This window comes from Hypanus sabinus, unplaced genomic scaffold (assembly GCF_030144855.1).
Source record: "Hypanus sabinus isolate sHypSab1 unplaced genomic scaffold, sHypSab1.hap1 scaffold_592, whole genome shotgun sequence".
Taxonomy (NCBI): Eukaryota; Metazoa; Chordata; class Chondrichthyes; order Myliobatiformes; family Dasyatidae; genus Hypanus; species Hypanus sabinus.
Genome location: NW_026781449.1, coordinates 210,531 through 236,025, shown reverse-complemented (window position 1 = coordinate 236,025; position 25,495 = coordinate 210,531). Strand labels below are relative to the sequence as shown.

At 51.8% G+C, this 25,495-nt stretch overlaps 2 protein-coding genes across 2 annotated transcripts in view; one reads left to right on the top strand and one right to left on the bottom strand.

Annotated features, from left to right (window-relative positions):
- Window positions 1–25,495, bottom strand: part of LOC132389534 (keratin, type I cytoskeletal 19-like) — a 104,224-nt gene that overhangs the window by 52,795 nt on the left and 25,934 nt on the right. The gene's annotated exons all lie outside the window — the stretch shown is intronic.
- On the top strand, window positions 11,466–20,409 carry LOC132389535 (keratin, type I cytoskeletal 19-like). Its single transcript, XM_059962009.1, has 8 exons — window positions 11,466–11,988; window positions 12,990–13,072; window positions 13,945–14,101; window positions 14,205–14,366; window positions 14,774–14,899; window positions 15,492–15,706; window positions 17,145–17,212; window positions 20,197–20,409. Exons 1-8 carry the CDS (start codon window positions 11,527–11,529, stop codon window positions 20,289–20,291), a joined length of 1,368 nt encoding a protein of 455 aa, XP_059817992.1. The 5' UTR covers window positions 11,466–11,526; the 3' UTR covers window positions 20,292–20,409.

Below are 25,495 nucleotides of genomic sequence, written 5' to 3'. Positions count from 1 at the left end.
AACATACCATTTGCCTTTTTCACTGCCTGCTGTACCTGCATGCCCACCTTCAATGACTGGTGTACAATGACACCCAGGTCTCGTTGCACCTCCCCTTTTCCTAATCGGCCTCCATTCAGATAATAATCTGTTTTCCTGTTCTTGCAACCAAAGTGGATAACCTCACATTTATCCAGATTAAATTGCATCTGCCATGAACTTGCCCGCTCACCTAACTTATCCAAGTCACCCTGCATCCTCTTAGCTTTGAATGCCTGGCTCAGAATTGGAGACCTCTGCCCGGAAACGGAAAGGTTCCTTGAGGCAATACAGGAAGAGCCAGTGAACAGAAAAAAATTATCAAAAATACTTAAAATAAAATACTGACAAACTCAAGGTGATAAATGCAGAAAATGATAAGAGAAACCAGAAACAATCCAACACATTACACGCTCCTGTAGCAGTTTAACTCAACCTGATTACCTACACAGGCTCAATCAAGTGGCAGATATCACTAACCAAAAGATTGCGTTAAGGTACAAATTCACTAAACGAAACCACACCTTGCTATAAATACAAGCTTCATCCAGTTTTAGAGCCAGGGTCCCAGAAATTATATTGCGACCGATCAGGTAATACAGATAGGATGATCTATAATAACCGTCTGGATATAATATTACAGGTTAAATAAGTAAGAGCAACTTATTTAATAGATAGAACCATTTCAAATGCACATAGTGTACAGAAATAAATAAATGAAAAACACCAACAATATGCTGAATAACAGAGGACATACTTTATTGATCCCGAAAGAAATTGGGTTTCATTACAGTCGCACCAACTAAGAATAGTCCCAGTAGTAATACCTACAACTGGTATCAACCCAAAGTCACTACACAATTAAAAGAGGGAATTGAAAGACGATGGAACATGAACAGGGTAGACACTGTCCCAGTAGTAATGTCTACAACGGGAATCATCCCAAAGTCACTACACAATGGCATTAAATAATTTGGGCTACATAGCAACATCTATGTAAATCTTCAGAATGCCACAATACTAAACACCGCTAGAATTGTCTGAAAGTTCCTAGCAACTAAGAAATGAGTCTCCTTGGCTACGCCCCTATCTCAGCTTTTACCAAGTTCAGCTGAGAGAAAATAAAAAAGCTATATCAGCGACTTTGTTACAGAGAACTTCCCCAACAGAAGATGTAGTTCAACGTGTTTCGCAATGGGATAAGGTAGAAACGTCGAATTAAAAGAGAAAAAAGATGTTATCTAAAAGCAAGGTTAAATAAATCAGAATCAGGTTTATTATCACCGGTATATGTTGTGAAATTTGTTAACTTAGCAGCAGCAGAACGTTGCAATACCTGATAACATAGAAAAATTAATAACTGAATTACAGAGTATATATATATATAATATGTGGTTAAACTAAAAAAGTGTAAAAACAGAAATAATAAAAGTAGTGAAATAGTGTTCATGGGTTCATTCTATTCCGAAATTTGACGGCAGAGGAGAAGAAGCTGTTCCTGAATCGTTGAGTGTGTCTTCAGGCTCCTGTACCCCCTCCCTGATGGCAGAGGGGAAGGAGCTGTTCCTGAATCGCTGAGTGTGTGCCTTCAGGCTCCTGTACCTCCTCCCTGATGGCAGAGGGGAAGAAGCTGTTCCTGAATTGCTGAGAGTGTGTCTTCAGGCTCCTGTACCTCCTCCCTGATGGCAGAGGGGAAGAAGCTGTTCCTGAATCGTTGAGTGTGGGCCTTCAGGCTCCTGTACCTCCTCCCTGATGGCAGAGGGGAAGAAGCTGTTCCTGAATCGTTGAGTGTGGGCCTTCAGGCTCCTGTACCTCTTCCCTGACGGTAACAATGAGAAGAGGGCATGTCCTGGTGATGGGGGGAGGGGTGTCCTTAATGATGGATGCTGCCTTTCTGAAGTATCTCTCCTTGAAGATGTCTTATGTACCACAGACAGTAGTTCCAGTGCTTGTGATGGGAAGGGTGGGGGATGGCGTGTGTCCTTAATGATGGATGTCGCTTTTCTTTGGTATCGCTCCTTGAAGATGTGTTGCAGTGTGTAGTTCCAGTGAAGGAGCTGTCTAATTTTACAACTTTCTGTATCTACTTCAGGGCCTTTGCAGTGAACACCCCCCCCCCCCCGCCCAATAGCAGATGGGGTCAGAGCGCACTCCACAGTACACCTGTAGAAGTTTTCAGTTGTTTAGAACCAAATCTCCTTAAACTCTGAATGCAATATCGCCACCGCCTTTCCTTCTTCACAGCTGCATCGACATATTGGGACCAGGTTAGATCCTCGGAGTCCTCGGCACCCAGGAACCGGAAACTGCTCGCGCTCTCCACTTCTGATCCATCCACGATGATCGGTCCGTGTTCCTTCATCTTACCCTTCCTGAACTCCACAATCAGCTCTCCTCTCTCACTGATGCCGAGAGCAATGTTGTTACTGTGACGCCACTCAACCAAATGGTGTACCTCGCTCCTGTGTGCCCCTCTCGTCTCCACCGAGAGCTGGCGTGTCCGCCTCCCTTATGGATTTAGGGATTGGATTCCACAGTTCAGGAGCGGAGCTGGGAACAGCCGGCCTGCTGATTACCTTCAGGAGGGAGATGGTTTAACATTGAAGGGACCGGCGGCAGACCTGGGAGCTCGAGCAGGATTATAAAGCAAAAATGATTCTGTGATGTGCTCCGGTCCTAGGCCACTGAGAGCTTTAAAGCAATGATGGTGTTCAGCCCACAATGTTGTACTGAACGGTAATTAGAATTACAAATGATCGGAATGAAGAAGCAGTAGGGTGGGTTAGTAAGTTTTCTGATGACACAGAGTTTGGGGTTGTTGTGGATAGACCAGGCGAGGAGGAAGTTGGAGGGGTGTTGGCACCTAGTCTCACCTGCCACCAGCCAACTTGCACACCTTTCCCTCTACCCTCTCTCTTAATCTGGCTTCTGATCCCTTTCCTTTCCAGTCCTGACAAAGGGTCTCAGGCTGAACTGTCAGCTCTTTATTCCCCCTCCCTCCCCCCTCCCCCATAGATGCCTGCCTGAACGTGCTGAGCTCCTCCACCAGCACTTTGTGCACACGAATGGATGTCCTGGCTCAGACCCACTTCCTGAAGATCCATCTCCTCTCTTTGATACCATCAGGGAGGAGGTACAGGAGCCTGAAGGCCCACACTCAGCGATTCAGGAACAGCTTCTTCCCCTCTGCCATCAGGGAGGGGATACAGGAGCCTGAAGACACACACTCGACGATTCAGGAACAGCTTCTTCCCCTCTGCCATCAGGGAGGGGGTACAGGAGCCTGAAGACACACACTCGACGATTCAGGAACAGCTTCTTCCCCTCTGCCATCAGGGAGGGGGTACAGGAGCCTGAAGACACACACTCGACAATTCAGGAACAGCTTCTTCCCCTCTGCCATCAGGGAGTAGGTACAGGAGCCTGACGACACACACTCAGCGATTCAGGAACAGCTTCTTCCCCTCTGCCATCAGGGAGGAGGTACAGGAGCCTGAAGGCCCACACTCAACGATTCAGGAACAGCTTCTTCCCCTCTGCCATCAGGGAGGAGGTACAGGAGCCTGAAGACACACACTCGACGATTCAGGAACAGCTTCTTCCCCTCTGCCATCAGGGAGGAGGTACAGGAGCCTGAAGACACACACTCGACGATTTAGGAACAGCTTCTTCCCCTCTGCCATCAGGGAGGGGGTACAGGAGCCTGAAGACACACACTCGACGATTCAGGAACAGCTTCTTCCCCTCTGCCATCAGGGAGGAGGTACAGGAGCCTGAAGACACACACTTAACGATTCAGGAACAGCTTCTTCCCCTCTACCATCAGGGAGGAGGTACAGGAGCCTGAAGACCCACACACTCAACGATTCAGGAACAGCTTCTTCCCCTCTGCCATCAGGGAGGAGGTACAGGAGCCTGAAGACACACACTCAACGATTCAGGAACAGCTTCTTCCCCTCTGCCATCGGGGGGGGGGGGGGTACAGGAGCCTGAAGACACACACTCAGCGATTCAGGAACAGCTTCGTCCCCTCTGCCATCAGGGAGGAGGTACAGGAGCCTGAAGACACACACTCAGCGATTCAGGAACAGCTTCTTCCCCTCTGCCATCAGGGAGGAGGTACAGGAGCCTGAAGGCCCACACTCAACGATTCAGGAACAGCTTCTTCCCCTCTGCCATCAGGGAGGAGGTACAGGAGCCTGAAGACACACACTCGACGATTTAGGAACAGCTTCTTCCCCTCTGCCATCAGGGAGGGGGTACAGGAGCCTGAAGACACACACTCGACGATTCAGGAACAGCTTCTTCCCCTCTGCCATCAGGGAGGAGGTACAGGAGCCTGAAGACACACACTTAACGATTCAGGAACAGCTTCTTCCCCTCTACCATCAGGGAGGAGGTACAGGAGCCTGAAGACCCACACACTCAACGATTCAGGAACAGCTTCTTCCCCTCTGCCATCAGGGAGGAGGTACAGGAGCCTGAAGACACACACTCAACGATTCAGGAACAGCTTCTTCCCCTCTGCCATCAGGGGGGGGGGGTACAGGAGCCTGAAGACCCACACACTCAGCGATTTAGGAACAGCTTCTTCCCCTCTGCCATCAGGGAGGGGGTACAGGAGCCTGAAGACACACACTCGACGATTCAGGAACAGCTTCTTCCCCTCTGCCATCAGGGAGGAGGTACAGGAGCCTGAAGACACACACTTAACGATTCAGGAACAGCTTCTTCCCCTCTACCATCAGGGAGGAGGTACAGGAGCCTGAAGACCCACACACTCAACGATTCAGGAACAGCTTCTTCCCCTCTGCCATCAGGGAGGAGGTACAGGAGCCTGAAGACACACACTCAACGATTCAGGAACAGCTTCTTCCCCTCTGCCATCAGGGGGGGGGGGTACAGGAGCCTGAAGACACACACTCAGCGATTCAGGAACAGCTTCGTCCCCTCTGCCATCAGGAAGGAGGTACAGGAGCCTGAAGACCCACACACTCAACGATTCAGGAACAGCTTCTTCCCCTCTGCCATCAGGGAGGAGGTACAGGAGCCTGAAGACACACACTCAGCGATTCAGGAACAGCTTCGTCCCCTCTGCCATCAGGGAGGGGGTACAGGAGCCTGAAGACACACACTCATCGATTCAGGAACAGCTTCGTCCCCTCTGCCATCAGGAAGGAGGTACAGGAGCCTGAAGACACACACTCAGCGATTCAGGAACAGCTTCGTCCCCTCTGCCATCAGGAAGGAGGTACAGGAGCCTGAAGACACACACTCAGCGATTCAGGAACAGCTTCGTCCCCTCTGCCATCAGGAAGGAGGTACAGGAGCCTGAAGACACACATTCAGCGATTCAGGAACAGCTTCTTCCCCTCTGCCATCAGGGAGGAGGTACAGGAGCCTGAAGACCCACACACTCAACGATTCAGGAACAGCTTCTTCCCCTCTGCCATCAGGGAGGAGGTACAGGAGCCTGAAGACACACACTCAGCGATTCAGGAACAGCTTCTTCCCCTCTGCCATCAGGGAGGAGGTACAGGAGCCTGAAGGCCCACACTCAACGATTCAGGAACAGCTTCTTCCCCTCTGCCATCAGGGAGGAGGTACAGGAGCCTGAAGACACACACTCGACGATTTAGGAACAGCTTCTTCCCCTCTGCCATCAGGGAGGGGGTACAGGAGCCTGAAGACACACACTCGACGATTCAGGAACAGCTTCTTCCCCTCTGCCATCAGGGAGGAGGTACAGGAGCCTGAAGACACACACTTAACGATTCAGGAACAGCTTCTTCCCCTCTACCATCAGGGAGGAGGTACAGGAGCCTGAAGACCCACACACTCAACGATTCAGGAACAGCTTCTTCCCCTCTGCCATCAGGGAGGAGGTACAGGAGCCTGAAGACACACACTCAACGATTCAGGAACAGCTTCTTCCCCTCTGCCATCAGGGGGGGGGGGGTACAGGAGCCTGAAGACACACACTCAGCGATTCAGGAACAGCTTCGTCCCCTCTGCCATCAGGAAGGAGGTACAGGAGCCTGAAGACCCACACACTCAACGATTCAGGAACAGCTTCTTCCCCTCTGCCATCAGGGAGGAGGTACAGGAGCCTGAAGACACACACTCAGCGATTCAGGAACAGCTTCGTCCCCTCTGCCATCAGGGAGGGGGTACAGGAGCCTGAAGACACACACTCAGCGATTCAGGAACAGCTTCGTCCCCTCTGCCATCAGGAAGGAGGTACAGGAGCCTGAAGACACACACTCAGCGATTCAGGAACAGCTTCGTCCCCTCTGCCATCAGGAAGGAGGTACAGGAGCCTGAAGACACACACTCAGCGATTCAGGAACAGCTTCGTCCCCTCTGCCATCAGGAAGGAGGTACAGGAGCCTGAAGGCACACATTCAGCGATTCAGGAACAGCTTCTTCCCCTCTGCCATCAGGGAGGAGGTACAGGAGCCTGAAGACCCACACACTCAACGATTCAGGAACAGCTTCTTCCCCTCTGCCATCAGGGAGGAGGTACAGGAGCCTGAAGACACACACTCAACGATTCAGGAACAGCTTCTTCCCCTCTACCATCAGGGAGGAGGTACAGGAGCCTGAAGGCCCACACTCGACGATTCAGGAACAGCTTCTTCCCCTCTGCCATCAGGGAGGAGGTACAGGAGCCTGAAGACACACACTCAATGATTCAGGAACAGCTTCTTCCACCTCCCCCCCCCACCCCCCGCCATGTTGTCTGAAGGCAGCTCATTATCTGCACTGATTTGGTGCATCACGAGCACGACGCAGAGAAATTTCCCTATAAATAACTGTTAGGAACCAATACACAGTTTTACAGTTACTATTATAGGATTGTTGGTGTTCTAATTGCTTCTGTACTTCATTTAAATACGTAATTTGCTGCCCAGTTTGTCTTGTCATGCCCTTTTAACGATTTCCATGAAACTTTGGCTAATTGCGGCAGTTGCTTAATTGCGCGAAGACGTACCGGTTCCCGCCGTGTCCCAATTAACTTGAGTCCCCCGTATTTCTCAAAGTAATTTATAGTTTCCTTTTGTATTGCACTGTACTGCTGTCACAGAAGAACAAAGTTCATGATATTAAACCTGATTCTGTTAAACTCCACGCACCCTCTCAGGACCGGAAAAGTACCCTGAACCCCTTTTGCTGACCGTTGGGTGGTTCCGGCACAGAAGGAGACCACCAATCTATTAAAGTCCACCCTTGTCCATCTGTTCTTAGCCAAAGACGGACCAGCAATAGTGTACACCCAGAGGCCAGGGTACAAGGTACTTCCTGTACCTAATAAAGTGGCTACCTTTCTGAGGCACACCTCCTTGAAGATGCCCTGTGTACTCCGTGGTGGAGCTGACTGAGTTGACAATTCTCTGCAGCTTATGTCAATCATGTGCAGTCCCCCCAGTACCAGATGGTGATGTAGCCAATCAGGACGCTCTCATGTGGAATTTTCAAGTGTTTTTGGCGGCAGATGAATTCCCCGCAGACTCCTACAGCGGTGTCGATAACCCTGCCGGAGTTGACCTGCATCCAATTTCATCTCCGACCTCATCTGGAGCTATTCCTTACCTCCCGAACTAGCCTTCCGCAGGTCTCGTATCACCTTCTGGCGACCTCTTAAATTTAAACAGTCTCCCTCACAAGATAATTGGCAGGTCAGCGTTATTTGAACGTTGCTCCGAAACAGTGAAATTCAATCCCTGAAACTGGAAGGGATGCAGACTCAGCTGGCGCTTTTAAACAACAGCTCAAAACAACTTCATTTAACCTTCACTGTGATTTTTTTTTTTGGGTCTTTTATTTCCATGTATATTGTTTTCATCTTTCTGATCTTACTTCCACGTTTGTACCTTATCCCATTGTGAACCTCATCGTCTGTAGGGATAGTGTTCTATAATAAAGTTACTGTTATTGCTATTCGTTTTTCTCTCAGCTCAACTTGGTAAAAGCTGAGGTAGGGGCAGAGCCGAGCAAGCTCATTTCTCAATTGCTAGGAACTTTCAGACAATTCTGGAGGTATTTAGTGCTGTGGCTTTCTGAAGATTTACATGGATGTTGAAGTGTAGCCCGAATTGTTTAATGCCATTGTGTGGTGACTTTGGGATGATACCAGTTGTAGATATTACTACTGGGGCAATGTACACCCTGTTCATATTCCATAGTCTTTCAATTTCCTCTTTTAATTTAGCATATTGCTGGTGATTTTCACTTAATGATTTCTGTAGGTTAGGTGTGTTTGGAATGGTTATATCTATTAAATTAGTTCTTCTTGCTTGTTTATCCTGTAAAATTAGATCTGGATGGTGATGTCCTATCTGCAATAACTCATTCACCACAATATAATTTGTAGGACCCTGACTCTAAAAATGGATCATGCTTCTATTTTCATTGGCTGACGGAACCCTTCATTTTCTGGGCAGAGGTCTCCAGCACGGAGCAGAGGCGTTCGACGCGTCCTTGTCATCATCTTCTCCGCTCGGGTGCTGGAGATGTCGACCATGGAGGGCCATGCTGTTCCATTGGTGAACTTTCTCTCCAGAACTGATCACGCCTTCATCTTCCATTTCAGTTTTGTGGCGGGTGAGCATCTTATCAGAATTGCGCATGCTCGTCTTTCAATTTCCTCTTTTAATTCAGTTTATTGCTGGTGTTTTTGACTTACTGATTTCTGTACGCTGTGTGTGCTTGGAATGGCTATATCTATTAAATTAGTTCTTCTTGCTCGTTTATCCTGTAACATTATATCTGGACGGTTATTATAGATTGTCGTATCTGTATTAAATGATCGGTCACAATATTTTCCTTGATGAAAATATATCCTCTGAAGATTTATTCGTCTGCTGTGTGTAGATTTTTAATACCTCCCCCACCGTCCCCCACCGTCCCAGGAAGTGTTAATCTACGGGCATTCGAGTGTACATAATGATTTCTTTTTAATTTGTCTTTGTCAAAAGCAATATCATTATTGCTGGAGGCATTGGAACTTGTGGTTCGTGCAGATCGGGACGCTGTGGCAGCGGCGGGGGCTGGGGAGCGTTATGTGTTGGTCTGCCTGTGAATTCCCAAACCCCACCCACCCAAAGTGTGTGTGTGTGTGGGGGGGGGGGGGAGTGGGGTTAGTACTATTAACAGTAGCTCCGGTTGACGGAGCACCCATTCTCAGAAGATCTGTGGGGCGGGGTTGACCATGAACGTTGCGTCCCCGGCTGTCCGCGTAACACGCCCGGACCCGAGCCAGGGCTGAGCGAGACGGAGAACAGGCTGTTGCCCGAGCGGCGAGCTCCCGCTATCCACGCAGGAACGGCCGAGACCGATACAGCCTGCAAACCGCGGCACCGCAGGGGTTGCCCGTCAGCGGAGGAGCGCCTACGGGACTCCAGCTCCGGATTTTTCCCCTCATCGGTTCACCCCCGAAGCCCTCCCCACGACTGGGTTCAGCCGCAAGGCAGCGGGAGTTCTGAGATCAGTTTTCCTTCTCCTAACTGAGCTGCCAACCGCGGCTGACGAGCCCACTCTGCCCGGAGCGACTGTTTTAAATGCGCCAGTAACCCACCTTTGCCCCCTTCTCCTGTCAGTAGCCACGGCTCCGCCGGGCTTAGTAGCTAAACCACACGTGAAGGCCGGGAGCTGGACTTGGTTGCCAGAGGCTGTTTGAGACGCACGCCACCGGGGGCATTTAATCAGTAATGGGAGTTTACCCGCACTCCCACCCGCGGCTATAACCCCCTTAAGGTACCGAACTGCCCGAGAGATCTCCTCCCGTCTCCCCTGAACGAAATGTGCAGAAGACACGTTTTGCAATTAACAACTGACCGGACATCCATTACCGACGGGCCGGGAGCTGCGACGCCCCACACCCTGTTCCTCCCCCACAGCCACACCAGGTCTCTGCCTGGGGAAGTCTTCAGCCCTTTCAGAGCTGGTCCGTGTCCGTTTCCATCCCTGACTCCCCCGACGCTGTCACATCCCCAAATTATTTTTAAATTAAAATGCACTTTATTCGTCATTTGAAACTTTACGGGAATAACACACAAACACACACACACACACACACACACACACACACACACACACACACACAGACACACATACACACACACACACACACACACACACACACACACACACACACACACACACACACACACACACACACACACACAGACTCACACACACACACACACACACACACACACACACACACACACACACACACACACACACACACACACACACACACACACATACAAAATGCTGGAGGAACTCAGCAGGGCAGGCAGCCTCTATGGAGGGGAATAAACAGTCGCCGTTTCGGGCCGAGACTCCTCACCAGGGCACGAATACACCTTCAGCATCTAACGTTCACTCTGAACGCGTTAAGTCGTATTCTGCTGGCTTTCTGTCGAATCCACTGACAGTGTGAAATCTGTGCGGGGGAGTTTTTAAAAGTGGGGAATATGCCGCCGCGCAGGGACTATTCCCCCGCTCTCGACCTCGGGCAGACCGGGTCCAGCGCTCCGAGTCGCCGTCACGAACCGAGCTCTGCGGTGCGTGACCGTGACATCTGCAGTGCCTCGGCATACCCTTCCTCCATCGTTCCCCCACCCCACCCCTCCAACCCCTCTCCACAGCTCGCTGCAGACCCCCCCTCCCTCACCGCCGGGATCTCACTGTTGAAAGTCGTGTTGAATGAATGCGATTATTTAAAGCCAAAAGCCCTGCTGTCATTCAAGTTACCCCCGTGGCGTGACGCCCCACGGCAATACTTGGGAGGGGGTCTCCCTCACCCAACCCGGCCCCTCCCTCTGCAGAAGCGGAAGACCCCTCCACAGTGGTCCCCACACCCACCCCGACGCACCCACCGTTGTAATCCCAGTGACCGTCTGAAATCTCTCTTTGAAATCCAACACATCCGACTGACTGACTACCAGGGGCTGAAAATGAAGGCGCCTTTCCCCGCTGTGACTGGCACCTTCACCGGCACTTCCACCGGGATCGGATAATTTTGCACAAATCACACGCCAGTTATTCTTTTTTAAAGATATTATTGAATGCTGTGACCGTTTGCTTTCCCGCCGTCGTAACTTTAGGCGTCCTGTGCCGTGTGGAGCTTGGTAGGGTGTTTTGCACCCTGCTCCCGGAGGAACGCTGATTTTGGGAATATGGTTGAACGAAAATTAAACTTGCACTTGTACAGTTAAACTTGGAGAAACTTTTCTCTCTCTCTCTCTCTGCTCCAGAATGGATCAGACCTGCTCCGCGGACGTGGGAGGCGGTGGGGTGGTGGGTTTCGGACTCTGGGTGTGTCCGCCGTAACTCGAGACCCTCCAAAGAGCCCCAGGCTCCACGCCCAGCGCTTTCTTTTCTCTGGGCGGTGGCCCGGCTGGGGATGAGGATATAAAGAAGCGAGGAGGAGGTGCCCGCACACCATTGGCTTCGTGCAGGCTGAGGAACAAGACTCTACCCGGCTTCATCAACACCAACATGTCGCGTCCGTCCATGGCGTCCCGGAGCATGATCGGGACCTCCTCAAGCATGCGGGGAAGCAGTATGTCCGGCTTCGGCCAGGGCCGCATTTCCAGCAGTCGAGTCTCCAGCTACGGCATGGGTTCGTCCCTGGGCGCCGGCCTGGGAATGAGCTCCGGCCTGATGTCCGTGTTCGGCGGCGGGTTCGGCGGTGGTCTGGGCAGCGCTGGGCTGGGCGGCGGGTTCGGCAGCGGGGGGAGTTTCAGCATGTCCTCCTCCTCCTCCTCCGCCTTGACCAACGAGAAGCAGACCATGCAGTCGCTGAACGACCGGCTGGCGGTGTACTTGGAGAAGGTGCGCACCCTGGAGAAGGGCAACGCCGAGCTGGAACTTCAGATCCGGGAGTTTTACCAACAGGCCGGGCCCTCCACCCGCGACTACAGCGAGTACTGGGCCACCATCAACAGCCTCCGCGACCAGGTAAGCGCCCGAGAATAAACAGCTGACACCCCCTCCCCAGGGTGTGTGTGTGTGTGTGGGGGGGGGGGGTGGTAAGATGGTCAGGGTGGGAGGTTGATGGCCATTTCTACATCATGTGTAGAAAGAGACCATTCGGCCGATCCAGTGTGTTCCGCCATTCCAGTCTGGCTAATCTATTGCCCCTGCCGAATGCACCTTTGCAAAGTTACAGAGGCTATTGAACCCTCCGGGAGATGTCTTTGCACGACGGGTGCCTCCCCCCAACAATTATCAATACCGTTCAGAGAGTGTCTGCCTCGCCCCACGAGATCCTCCCGCCTCGTCTCCGTCCTAAGTGGCCATCCCTTTGTTATGAGGCTGTGCCCTCAGCAGAGGGGAGAAGGTTAGCTGCGAGGGGAGGCTGGTGGAGAATGTGAGAAGGCCGGGGCAGGGGTTAAAGATTGACTCTGTTTCTGAGTCGGCCATCGAGACGCGCCATTTGCGGATTTGACCAACAGAAGGGTGTCGGGGGTGGGGGGGGGCTGCCGGCAAGTGTCAGCGCGCTTCCGGCGCCCACGCAGCGTGTCCTCTGCGAGTCGTGGGAGGGGGAGAGCGGGAGGACCCGTAAAAAGCCCACGGGGCAAAGAGGATCGAATGCGAAAGTAGGACGGGCGGACTGCAGGAGAGTGTGTGAGGGTCGGTGGAGTTGGCGCAGGGAAGGGCAGGATAGAGGAGAGAGGGGCTGGTGAAGAGGGTAGAGGGAAGGGCTGTCTGGTGGAGAGGGTGGAGGGAAGGACAGGGTGGAGAAGAGAGGACGGCGGAGGGGCATGTGGAGTGGGCGCGGGGAACGGCAGGGTGGAGTAGTAAGGGGCTGGTACAGGAAGAGGTAGCCCTGAGGTAGGCGGGGACTGGGAGGAGAGAGGTAGGAATTGAGAGTCAGGGTTTAACCTTGGACAGTGCGCCTATGTTTCCCCACGCACCCTTGCTCCACCCAGTCCATGTTCACCGCCTGTCTCCCACAGATCAACGACTTGATCCTCGCCAACTCCGGAATCATGCTTCAGCTGGACAACTCCAAACTGGCGGCGGAAGACTTCAAGACCAAGTTAGTACCGAGCCGGCCGATCCGAGAATTGAGTTCCAACTGACCGGGTCCGCCTCCTCCGCCCCTCCCTCTTCCACTGGAGGGAGTACAATGGACCAAGTTAGTCCTCCAGGTCGTCGTCTGCTCCTTGGGAAGTCTAACGGCGACTGGCAGACAAGCAGGAGTGACATTACCGCCACCTACTGGGCTGGAGCTTGAGTTAACACTCCTGCCCCCCATTGGATCCCATATTTTTAATGGTTCACCTTCAAGTCTTCTGGGGCAAATGTTCGTTCTTCATCCAGGTGCAGGGGCGGAGAACCAGATAGTCAATGGGGTTTCATCTCCCATCTAGGAGGACGTTCCTCTGTTCTTAACCCATGCCCTCTGGTCCTAGATTCCCACACTACAAGAAACATCGTCTCTACATCCATTTTGTGTCCTCTTGTCCTAGATTCCCGCACTACAGGAAATATCCTCTCCACATCCACTCTATCTGTGCCCTCTGGTCCTAGACTCCCCCACTATAGGAAACATCCTCTCCACATCCACTCTATCTGTGTCCTCTGATCCTAGACTCCGCCACTATAGGAAACATACTCTCCACATCCACTCTATCTGTGTCCTCTGGTCCTAGACTGCGCCACTATAGGAAATATCCTCTCCACATCCACTATATCTGTGTCCTCTGGTCCGAGACTCCCCACTGTAGGAAGCATCCTTTCCACATACTTTCACCGTTCGTTGTGTCTCAATGAGGTCAGCCCACATTCTTCTCTATTCCAGTGAGTACAGGCCCAGATATCTTGTACACTTTCGGGCAGGAAATGCATTACGACTTCAGCCCTGTCCACCGATGACCAGAATCTCCTGCTATCTCCTCATCTCGATAGGTTTGAAACTGAGTTGGCCATCAGGATGTCCGTTGAGAACGATATCAACGGTCTGCGCATGATGTTGGACAACCTGACCCTCGAGAGGAGTGAGCTGGAGGGAGATATCGAGAACCTGAAAGAGGAGCTCATTTACCTCAGGAAAAACCATGAAGAAGTAAGCTCCGGGCGTCACTGCCCGAACATTGTGAGTTGTCTCTGTTCCGTGTCACTGCTGGGAGTCGGAGGCTGACATCGCTGATTTTTTTTCCTTCCTGCAGGAACTCAGGAGCCTGAGGTCTCAGATGTCTGGGAACGTCTCTGTCGATGTCAAAGATGACAACTCCATGGACTTGCTCAAGATCCTGGCAGACACTCGGAAGAAATATGAAGCCATGGTCAACCAGCAGAAGGCAGAGACCGACGAATGGTACAAACAGGAGGTAAGTGGATACTTATTCCGAGATTCCGTGCAGAACAGGCCCCGCCGACCCCGTCGAGACTCACGGCCGAGCGACACACCTGTTCCCGAGTCCAGGTGAATACAATGTTCAGAAACAGACCATTCGGCCCATAGCGTGTCTGCTCCCGCAATTAACCATGGCCGATCCCATTTTCCTGTCCGCTGGCCTGTCTTCGAGATACGGGAGGGAACCGGAGAGGTCAGAGATCTTGGGCAAGACCAGCAGACGCCTTGGAGGCACCGAAGGAATTGAACTCCCCAGTGTGACGTACCCAGCCCCCTCCCCCCGCCCACCCCACATGATGTAATTGCGCCTTCTCCACCGTCACGGTGTCATTCCATCCCGATCTCTGCATGAAATTTACACCGAACATTGAACTGTTTCAGATTGTGACCAAGCAACAAGAGATGGCAGTCAACGAGGGTGCCATCGACGGCGAGAAGTCCAGGCTCACTGAGCTGAGGCGCAGCTGTCAGGGGCTGGAAACCGAGCTGAGCACACTGCAGAGTATTGTGAGTGACCCGTCGGGCTGGGCTGACCGTGGGGGGGGGGGGAGAGGGGCCACCGGCTGCTGATTGATTGATTATTAGGGTAACGTGTACTCCCTGAGACGGGCTCTGTCTTCCCATTGACCCTGGTGAACAAACCCCTTCCCCCCACCCGCCACCAGTGGGTAGGCAGATGCCGGTGATGTGTTGGGCAGTTGTGACGATTGCTGTGGGGCCACGTAGCATTTCCTGTACCAGGCCGTTTTGAGTCTGGTGGTCCTGGCGAAGCCTCCTCCCCGATGGGAGTCGGACAGACAGTCCGTGAGCACGGTGGATGGGATCCTTCACGGTGTTACCGGCCCCTTTTTCCAGCACCATTCTGTATATGGATGGCGGGTAAGCAGGGGGCCGGTGCAGTGTCGGGTAATTTTGTCGACCCATTACAGACCACATTTTGGGGTCTTCCCGAGCGCTTCCCGGCCATTCCCGTACCGGCGGTGAGGCAGCTTTTTAGGCTGCGTTCCGACGCGCGTCTGTCGAAGGACGGCAGCTGGGGAGAGCGCGGCCCGGTCACTGGAAACCCCCTCCACCCTCACCGCTCGCTCCTTGCCCGCAGATCGCCTCTCTGGAGAGAAACCTGGACGAGGTTGATATGCGCTTCGGCGGAGAGAGGGACAAGCTGCAGATGACCATCAACGGGCTGGAAGCGGAGCTCGGGGCGATCCGCGCCAAACTCGTGTCGATGAGCGCGGAGTACGAGCAGCTCCTGAACATAAAGAGCAGACTGGAGGCGGAAATTGAGACCTATCGCCGGCTGCTGGGCGGCTTCGGGTAAGCAACTGGCCAGACGACACTCGAACCTGAATACAACCCAGTCTTAGAACGTAGATTAGTACAGGCCCTTCGGCCCACAAAGTCCTGCCGTGATTCTAACCCTCTGTTAGATGAATCCAAACCTTCCCTCCTACATAGCCTCCGTTTTCCTATCATCTCTGTGCCTATCTTCAAGTCAAGTCACGTCACTTTTCCTTGTCTTTTGACCATAACTGCTGGTACAGTACACAGTAAAAACGAGACAACGATTTTCAGGACCATGGTTCTACATGAAACAATGCAAAAACTGGACCGAATTACGTAAAAGCAAAACAGAAAAGAACTAAACTGGACTACAGACCTACCCAGGACTGCATAAAGTGCACAAAAGTGCTGGCATGACAATAAATAATAAACAAGACACCAGGATCAGTAGAGGGCAGTAAGATGGTATTTGTCCAGGCTCTGGGTATTGGGGTATCTTTGAGATTAAGATTTTCAGTGCCCTAAATGTATATGCCTCTCCCTCCACCGCTGTAGGGCGCTCCAAATGCCTACCACTCTGTCAAAAAGGAACCCTACCTCTGACAACCCTCCCCTTAAAAGTGTGACCCCTCATGTTACCACACCCGCTGTACGTCACAAAGACTGGTTAAAAACGTACAATGTACAAAAGAGGTAGAACTGTGCAAGTGTTTAGAAAAGGTAAATTAATACCGAGAACATTAGTTTCTGTGACCTCGAAAGTGAGTCCGGTAGGTTGTGGAAGAATTTTATTCACACCACTTCAGGAGCCTGATGGTTGAGTGGTAATAACTTTTCCTGAACCTGGTGGTGTGGGTCCTGAGGCTCCTGTAACTCCTACCTGATGGGTGAGTGGTAATAACTGTTCCTGAACCTGGTGGTGTGGGACCTGAGGCTCATGTACCTCCTTCCTGATGGCTAAGGGGTGATAACTGTTCCTGAACGTGGTGGTGTGGGACCTGAGGCTCATGTACCTCCTTCCTGATGGCTAAGGGGTGATAACTGTCCCTGAACCTGGTGGTGTGGGTCCTGAGGCTCCTGTACCTCCTTCCTAATGGCTGAGGGGTGATAACTGTTCCTGAACCTGGTGGTGTGGGTCCTGAAGCTCCTGTACCACCTTCCTGATGGTTGAAGAGTAATAACTGTTCCTGAACCTGGTGGTGTGGGTCCTGACTGTCATGTATCTCCTGCCTGATGGCAGCAATGGGAAGGCATGGTGCAGCTGTTGGGGGGCGGGGGGGGTCCCTGATGATGGATGCTGCTGTCTTCCTTGGAGATATGCTCAATGGTGGGGTGGGCTTTGCCTGGGATGCGATCTGAGTTGTGTGCTAAGGTTCTGTGGCAGGCAATGTTTCCCTGGAAGTTCCTACCGCCTCCCAGTCCCGGCCCCTCCCGCAGTGCAAGGTCACACTCTGCCCCCTTTGCTTTTCAGGAGCAAGTCTTCAGGCCAGGTGTCAAGCTCATCAACTGTTACGAGGACGGTGGTCAGTGAGGAAAGACGTGAGTAGGCCGTTTTATCACGGCTGCGCGATGCAGTCGGGCTGAGAAAGTTTGGTAAAGCGCTCAAAATGTTGGAGGAGCTCAGCAGGTCAGGCAGCGTCCGTGGTGAGGAATAAGCAATCATTGTTTCAGGTTCCCCTCCGTCATCGGATGTCCGAATGGACAATGAACCCTTGTACGCTACCTCACCATTATTCTCCCCGCTTACACTAATTTAATTTTATTGATATATTTCATACTGTAATTGTTAGTCTGTGGTATACTGCTTGTTCATCTGCTGAAGAACAAAAGACTTCACGGCAATATCTTCACCGGAGATATTCAACCTGATTCTGAATCTGGGCTGAAGCCCAACATCGGGACTCGCTGGGTCCCTCCAGAATTCCGTCTGCGTTGCTGAGGATGGAGTGTCATCTAAGCCCCAGGAGCTGCCAGTCGGCACTGAACCCAAAGTAGGAATGCCTTGTGGACCCCCGCTCCTGAATTTTAAAACCCTAGAAACATTGAAAACCCACAGCACAATACAGGCCCTCCAGCCCACAAAGCTGTGCCAAACGTGTTCTTACCTCAGGAATTACCTAGCCCTCTACTTTTCTGAGCTCCATGCACCTATCCAGGTGTCTCTTGAAAGATCCTATCATATCCGCCTCCATCACAGTTGCCGGCATCCCATTCCACGCACTCACCACTCTCTGCATAAAAATTTTACCCTGATATCTCCACTGTACGTACCCCCCAGCACCTTCAAACTGTGCCCTCTCGTCTTGGCCATTTCGTCCTGGGAAAAAGCCTCTGACTATTCACGCAAACAATGCCTCTGATCCTCTTGTTCACCTCTATCAGGTCACCCCTCATCCTCCGTCGCTCCAAGGAGAAAAGGCCGAGTTCACTCAACCTATTCTCATAAGGCATGCTCCCCAATCCAGGCAACATCCTTGTAAATTTCCTCTGCACTCTTTCCATGGCGTCGAAATCCTTCCTGCAGTCAGGCGAGCGGAACTGAGCACAGTACCCCAAGTGGGGTCTGACCAGGGTCCGAGATAGCTGTGACGCTCCCTCGGGGTTTACTCCGGAAGCCTTCCCCATGAGAGGGTGTAGCCACAAGGCAGCAGGAGGTTTGAGACAAGAGTTTTCCTTCCAGTTGAGCTGATAACCATGGCTGCTGTGCCCCGTCTGACCAGAGCGACTAGTTTTAATGGCGCCAGTGACCCGCTTTTGCCCCTTCTCCTGTCAGTAGAAACTGTTCCACTGGGCTCAGTAGCGGGACTTGGTTATCAGAGGCTATTTGAGATGCACACCGTTGCTAGCAATTAATTGGAAGTCGGAACGTGTCCCCATTACCACCCCCAGCCATAACAAGCTTAAGTGTGTCCTTGTACACGCATCACTGAAAGGTGGGTGTCAAATCAGTACTAAACATTCTGGACTGGATCTCAGAATACTCCGGACCATGGACACTTCGGACAGGGAATGAGGGGCTGGAACGATCGGCATCACTGAGCTCATGGGGTGACCGGTCCCACTTGAGAAGTGGTGGGTGGAACAGGCCGTCTTTCATAGGGGATTGGTCGGACTGTAGTCCACATATTGTCAGCAGCTCTGGGTCTGATGTGTAGGAACGGGTGTGTTGACGTTACAGGGGATCGCGAGAATGATCCCCGGAATGAAAAGGTGAATGAATGGAGAGTGTTTGATGGGTCTGAGCCTGAACGAGCTGGAGTTCAGAAGAATTAGGTCAGATCTCATTGGCATTACCAAATATTGAAAGGCCAAGATAGGGTGCACATGGATAGGATGTTTCCTATAGTGGGGGAGTCTCGGACCAGAGGACACAGATAGAGTGGATGTGGAGTGGATGTTTCCTATAGTGGGGGAGTCTGGGACCAGAGGACACAGATAGAGTGGATGTGGAGAGGATGTTTCCTACAGTGGGGGAGTCTCGGACCAGAGGACACAGATAGAGTGGATGTGGAGTGGATGTTTCCTATAGTGGGGGAGTCTGGGACCAGAGGACACAGATAGAGTGGATGTGGAGAGGATGTTTCCTATAGTGGGGGAGTCTAGGACCAGAGGACACAGATAGAGTGGATGTGGAGAGGATGTTTCCTATTGTGGGGGGAGTCTTGGACCAGAGGGCACAGATAGTGTGGATGTGGAGAGGATGTTTCCTATAGTGGGGGAGTCTAGGACCAGAGGACACAGATGGAGTGGATGTGGAGAGAATGATTCCTGTAGTGGGGGAGTCTAGGACCAGAGGACACAGATAGAGTGGATGTGGAGAGGATGTTTCCTATAGTGGGGGAGTCTAGGACCAGAGGACACAGATAGAGTGGATGTGGAGAGGATGTTTCCTATAGTGGGGGAGTCTAGGACCAGAGGACACAGATAGAGTGGATGTGGAGAGGATGCTTCCTATAATGGGGGAGTCTAGGACCAGTGGGCACAGATAGAGTGGATGTGGAGAGGATGCTTCCTATAATGGGGGTGTCTAGGACCAGTGGGCACAGATAGAGTGGATGTGGAGAGGATGTTTCCTATAGTGGTGGAGTCTAGGACCGGAGGGCACAGAGAGACGGGATGTGGAGAGGATGTTTCCCTTAGTGGGGGAGTCTAAGACCGGACAACTGCAGCGTCTAAGCCATTTGGTACATTTAAGGGCATAAATCATTCAAACAGAATAAGGCACGTTATTTCTGCTTTAAGCATACCCCAACATCATGACCTCCACAGCCACCTGTGGCAATGAATTCCACAGGTTCACCCTACAATATTTCGTGAAAGTGGTTGATAGATCCTCCATTATTTCGGGCTTCAAAGGTTACGGGGAGAAGGCAGGAAAATGGGGTTGAGAGGGCTAGTAAATCAGCCACGATGGGCCAAATGGCCTAAATGTACTCCTATGTCTTATGGTCTTGTGACTGCTGATTGGTGACTGTATCAGTCGACCGTACTATGAAATCTCGGACTAACTATTTTCATTTCAGAGCCCATTGTTTCGACCAAGACCAAGACGATCACCGTGGTGGAGAAGGTGGTGGATGGACGGGTGGTGTCTTCTCAAGTGGAGGAGAAGAGTTAATCAAGAGAGGGCCTTGGCAATCAGCAGGGGAGACCTTCATGCATGGTTTAATACAAGATATCCAGTGATTTGTCTGCTTTCTGTATCTCTAAGAGGTGAATAAAGGCTTTAAGAACCGGCCAACATGAGGAGTCTGTTCTGTACTGCAACACTGTTTTCAAACGACCACTGACCCCGTCTCTCGGCTGAATCCTTGTGAGGTTATATAGTCATTGAATACGGCAGCAGTCCCTTCAGCCCATCTAGTTCCTTCCAGAGTACTAATCTGCCCAGTTCCATCGACCTGCACCAGCCCTCCATATCCCTCCCATCCACGCACCCATCCAAACTCCTCTTAACCGTTACAATCGATCCGTAATCCGCCACTTGAGCCGGCTCCTTCCACACTCTTCAACCCCCTCCCCGTCTGAAGTGAAAAAGATCCCCTCACCCGCCCCCCATGTTCCACTGAGAAAACCACCTTTCACCTTTCAAAATCCCACCTCCATCTCCTCCACTCCAGGGAATAAATCCTCACCAATTGAACCTGCAACTCAGATCCTCAAGTCCCCGCAACATCCTTGTCAATTTTCTCTGCTCTCTCTCAAACTTACTGATATCTTTCCTGTAGGTCGGAGACCATTAATGCACCCAGGACTCAGGATTAGGCCTCGCCAATGCCTGAGTCAACTTCACATCCCATTTCCTGTCCTCAATAATTGGATTTCTGAAGGCCAATTTTCCAAATACTTTAAGGTTCAAGTTCTTTTCGTATCATTTACCGTGTCAAGGTGGACAAAATAATTGTTACTCTGCATCTGTAGCAGAACAGGGAACAACATGATAAATATAAATACATAGGTTAGCTTCTATACACAGATTGATTGTATACATAGAACATAGAATAGTGCAGCACAGTACAGGCCCTTCGGCCCACAATGTTGTGCCGACCCTCAAACCCTGCCTCCCATATCGCCCCTTTCACCTTAAATTCCTCCATATATCTGTCTAGTAGTCTCTTAAATTTCACTAGTGTATCTACCTCCATCACTGACTCAGGCAGTGCATTCCACGCACCAACCACTCTCTGAGTAAAAAACCTTCCTCTAATATCCCCCTTGAACTTCCCACCCCCTACCTTAATGCCATGCCCTCTTGTATTGAGCAGTGGTCCCCTGGGGAAGAGGCGCCGGCTGTCCACTCCATCTATTACTCTTAATATCTTGTACACCTGTATCACGTCTCCTCTCGTCCTCCTTCTCTCCAAAGAGTAAAGCCCTAGCTGCCTCAATCTCCCATCATAATCCATACTCTCTAAACCAGGCAGCATCCCGGTAAATCTCCTCTGTACCCTTTCCAATGCTTCCGCATCCTTCTTACAGAGAGATGACAAGAACTGGACAGTACTCCAAGTGTGGCCTAGCTAGAGTTCTATAGAGCTGCATCATTATATCGCGTCTCCTAAACTCTATTCCCCGAATTATGAAAGTCTTCCTAACTACCCTAACTACCCCATAAGTCTTCTTAACTACCCTATCTACCTGTGAGGCAAATTTCAGGGATCTGTGGACACGTACCCCCAGATCACTCTGCTCCTCCACACTACCAAGTATCCTGTCATTTACTTTGTACTCTATCTTGGAGTTTCTCCTTCTAAGGTGAATCACCTCACACTTCTCTGAGGTGAACTTCATCTGCCACTTCTCAGCCCACTTCTGCATCCTTTCAATGTCTCTCTGCAATCTTCGACAATCCTAAACACTATCGTCAACATTTCTGTCGTCTGCAAACTTGCCAACTCACCCTTCTACCCCCAGTACAGATTCCAGTACAGATCCTTGTGGGTCACCACTAGTCACAACCCTCCAATCTGAATGTGCTCCCTCCATCATGATCCTCTGCCTTCTGCAGGCAAGCCAATACAGAATTCAGCTGGTCAAACTTCTCTTCCAACTTCTCTTCGACAACATGTCCATAGTACATTTCCCAGCAAAAACATCATCCCAATTCACACCCGCAAGTTCTAGCCTTATAGCCTCATAATTTACCTTTCCCCAATTAAAAATTTAACTGACCTCTCTGATTCTATCCTTTCCCATGATAATGCCAGAGGGCAGGGAGCGGTGGTCAATGTCCCCCAGTTGCTCACCCACTGAGAGATCTGTGACCTGACCCGGTTCTTTGCCTAATACAAGATGTAGTATGGCATTCCCCCTAATCGGCCTGTCAACATACTGTGACAGTAATCCGTCCTGGACACACTTAACAAACTCTGCCGCATCCAAATCCTCGGAACTAATCAAGTGCCAATCAATATTAGGGAAGTAAAAGACACCCATGATAACAGCCCTGTTATTTTTGCGCCTTTCCAAAATCTGCCTCCCAATCTGATCCTCGGTCTCCCTGTTGCTACTAGGCGGCATATAGAATACCCCCAAGAGAGTAACTACTCTTCCTCTTCCAGACGTCCACCTATACTGACTCAAAAGTGGATCCTGATATATTACCCACCCTTTCTGCAGCTTGTAATAGTATCCCTGAACAGTCATGCCACCCCTCCTCCTCATTCCCCGCTCCCCTCTATCCCATTTAAAGCGCTAAAATCCGGGAATACTGAAAATCCATTCCTGCCCTGGTGCCAGCCCAGTCTCTGTAATGGCCACTACATCATAATTCCATGTATGTATCCAAGCTCTCAGTTCATCACCTTTGTTCCTGATGCTTCTTGCATTGAAGTACACGCACTTTAGCCCTTCTACCTTCCTACCTTTACCTTCATTCTCTTGCCTCAAAGCCTCTCTATATGTTAGATCTGGCTTTACTCCATGCACTACTTTCACTGCTCTATCGCTCCGGGTCCCAACCCCCTTGCAAATTAGTTTAAACCCTCCAGAACCATATGCTCCCCCTCGAGTTCAGGTGCAACCCATCCAATCTGTACAGGTCCCACCTTCCCCAAAAGTGATCCCAATGATTCAAAAATCTAAAACCCTGCCCCCTGCACCAACTCCTCAGCCACGCATTCAACTGCCATCTCCTCCAATTCTGCCCATCACTATCACGTAGCACTGGCAGCAATCCTGAGTACGCCACCCCTGAGGTCCTGTTCTTCAGCCTTCTGCCTAGTTCCTGAAACTCACACTTCAGGAGCTCATCCCTCTTCCTGCCTATGTTGCTGGTCTCAACATGTATCACGACTTCTGGTTGCTTTCCCTCTCGTATCAGGATGTCAAGCACCCGGTCAGAGACATCCTGGACCCGGGCACCCGGGAGGCAACAAACCATGCGGGTTCCTTCTCACGTCCACAAAATGTCCTGTCTGCTCCCCCGACTATAGAGTCCCCAATGACGACAGTTCTCCTCCTCTCCATCCCACCTTTTTGCACCACAGGGTCAGACTCTGACCCTGTGGCCCTGCCACCGTGTCTCACACCTGGCCAGTCGTCCTCACCAACAGTACCCAGGACGGTAAACTTATTGTTCAGGGGAATGTCTACGGGGGTGCTCTGCACTACCTGTCTGCACACCTTCGATTTCTCCCCTCTGACTGCCACCCAACGACCTGCTTCCTGCAGCCTCCGTGTGACTATCTCCCTGTGGCTCTCATCTATGACTGCCTCTTGAGTCAAAGCCTCCAAGATCCACTCCTTCACTGATCCACTCACTCACTGGCCGCTTTCCACATTGTGTGCCCATCAAGTGACGCTGGGCACAGGAGTGTCCGTACACAAGGTGGCTCTGACAGGAAATGACCAAGTAGTGGTAGTTGGGGGTGTGGAGTGGAGTGGGTTAGTGGATGGAGGTGTTGATCAGCCTCACTGCCCGGGGAAAGTCACTGTGTCTGAGTCTCGGGGTCCCTGGCATGGAGTTCTTGCAGCTCCTCTCTGAAGGCCGTATTATCGTTGTTGGTGGTGTGTCCCATCGGTGTCACGTCGGCAGTGAACTTGACAGTGTGATTACTGAGGGGTGAGCAGAGTGGACCGTGATGGGCTCAACCCCGGCAGCGGGGGCGGTATCCCTGTTGAGGGTGATGGGGACTGAGGGGCGGTCGTGCATCCTGGCCATCCTGAGGCCGGTCGGTCAGGAGGTCCAACACCCAGAGGCACAGGGGTGTGCTCAGACCCTGGGGCAGGAGCTTGTTCACCGAGGGTCTCTGGGACGACTGTGTCGAATGCCGAACTGAAACCCAGAAACAGCCCTCTGACATCGGGGCCCCTTGTTCCCCAGGGGTGTCGGGGACAGGGGCCTGGCAGCTGCCGGAGGGCGGGGCTGTCGGCGGGCGCACTGGTGAGTGTCCAGTGTAGTGAATTTCTTTAGGCAAGAGGGTGGTGAAGCTGTGGAATTTGTTACCACAGGCAGCTGTGGAGGCCGGGTCGTTGGGTGTACTTCAGGCAGAGGTTGATAGATTCTTGAGTGGACACGGGATCAATAGTTACGGGGAGAGGGTGGCGGAGTGAGGCTCAGGAAGGGGGAAGAAAAGGATCAGCCTTGAGCTAACAGTGAACTCGTGGGCCAAATGGCCTCATCCTGCTCCTTTGTCTTATGGTCTTACGCTGTGGCAGCAAAGGAGTTTTTGGCCCTGAATTACCAGCCCGTTCGAAGCCCCTCACGGTGACGGGCGTTTGCCCCCGGGCGTCGTTTGTTTCGCTCTGAGTGACGAGTGCTCTGGTACAGGGATGTTGGTGGCGGATTGGAAGAGTGTGGGGACAGCAGCCTGGACGAAGTGACGGGCTGTAGATGCCCGCGAAGAAGGCGCTTTACCACCCTGTCGACCCCTGACGCCGCCTTCAGGGAATAATGGACGGGCATTCCACTGGTGAATGCTCTCAGACTTGGACGAGGGCTTTCCGAAAGCAAGGCTTCCCGTTGGGGGCAATTGGAACCCAACACCGGGAGCGCATCCAGTGTTCTGCCCGAGCACAGCCTGACGCTCCGGGATTCCATTTCCATCCGTAACGACAGGAAAATATGCAGGTGCTGGAAATCCAGAGCAACAGACGCAAAACGCCGGAGGAACTCGGCAGGCCGTGCGGCGTCTGCGGAAAAGCGTGAAGAGTCGACGTTCCGGGCCGAGACCCTCCGTCAGGACTGGAGGGAGAGAGAGAGAGAGAGAGAGCGAGAGAGAGAGAGAGAGAGAGAGAGAGGGAGGCAGAGAGAGAGAGAGAGAGAGAGAGAGAGAGAGAGAGAGAGAGAGAGAGAGAGGGAGAGAGAGGGAGAGAGAGAGA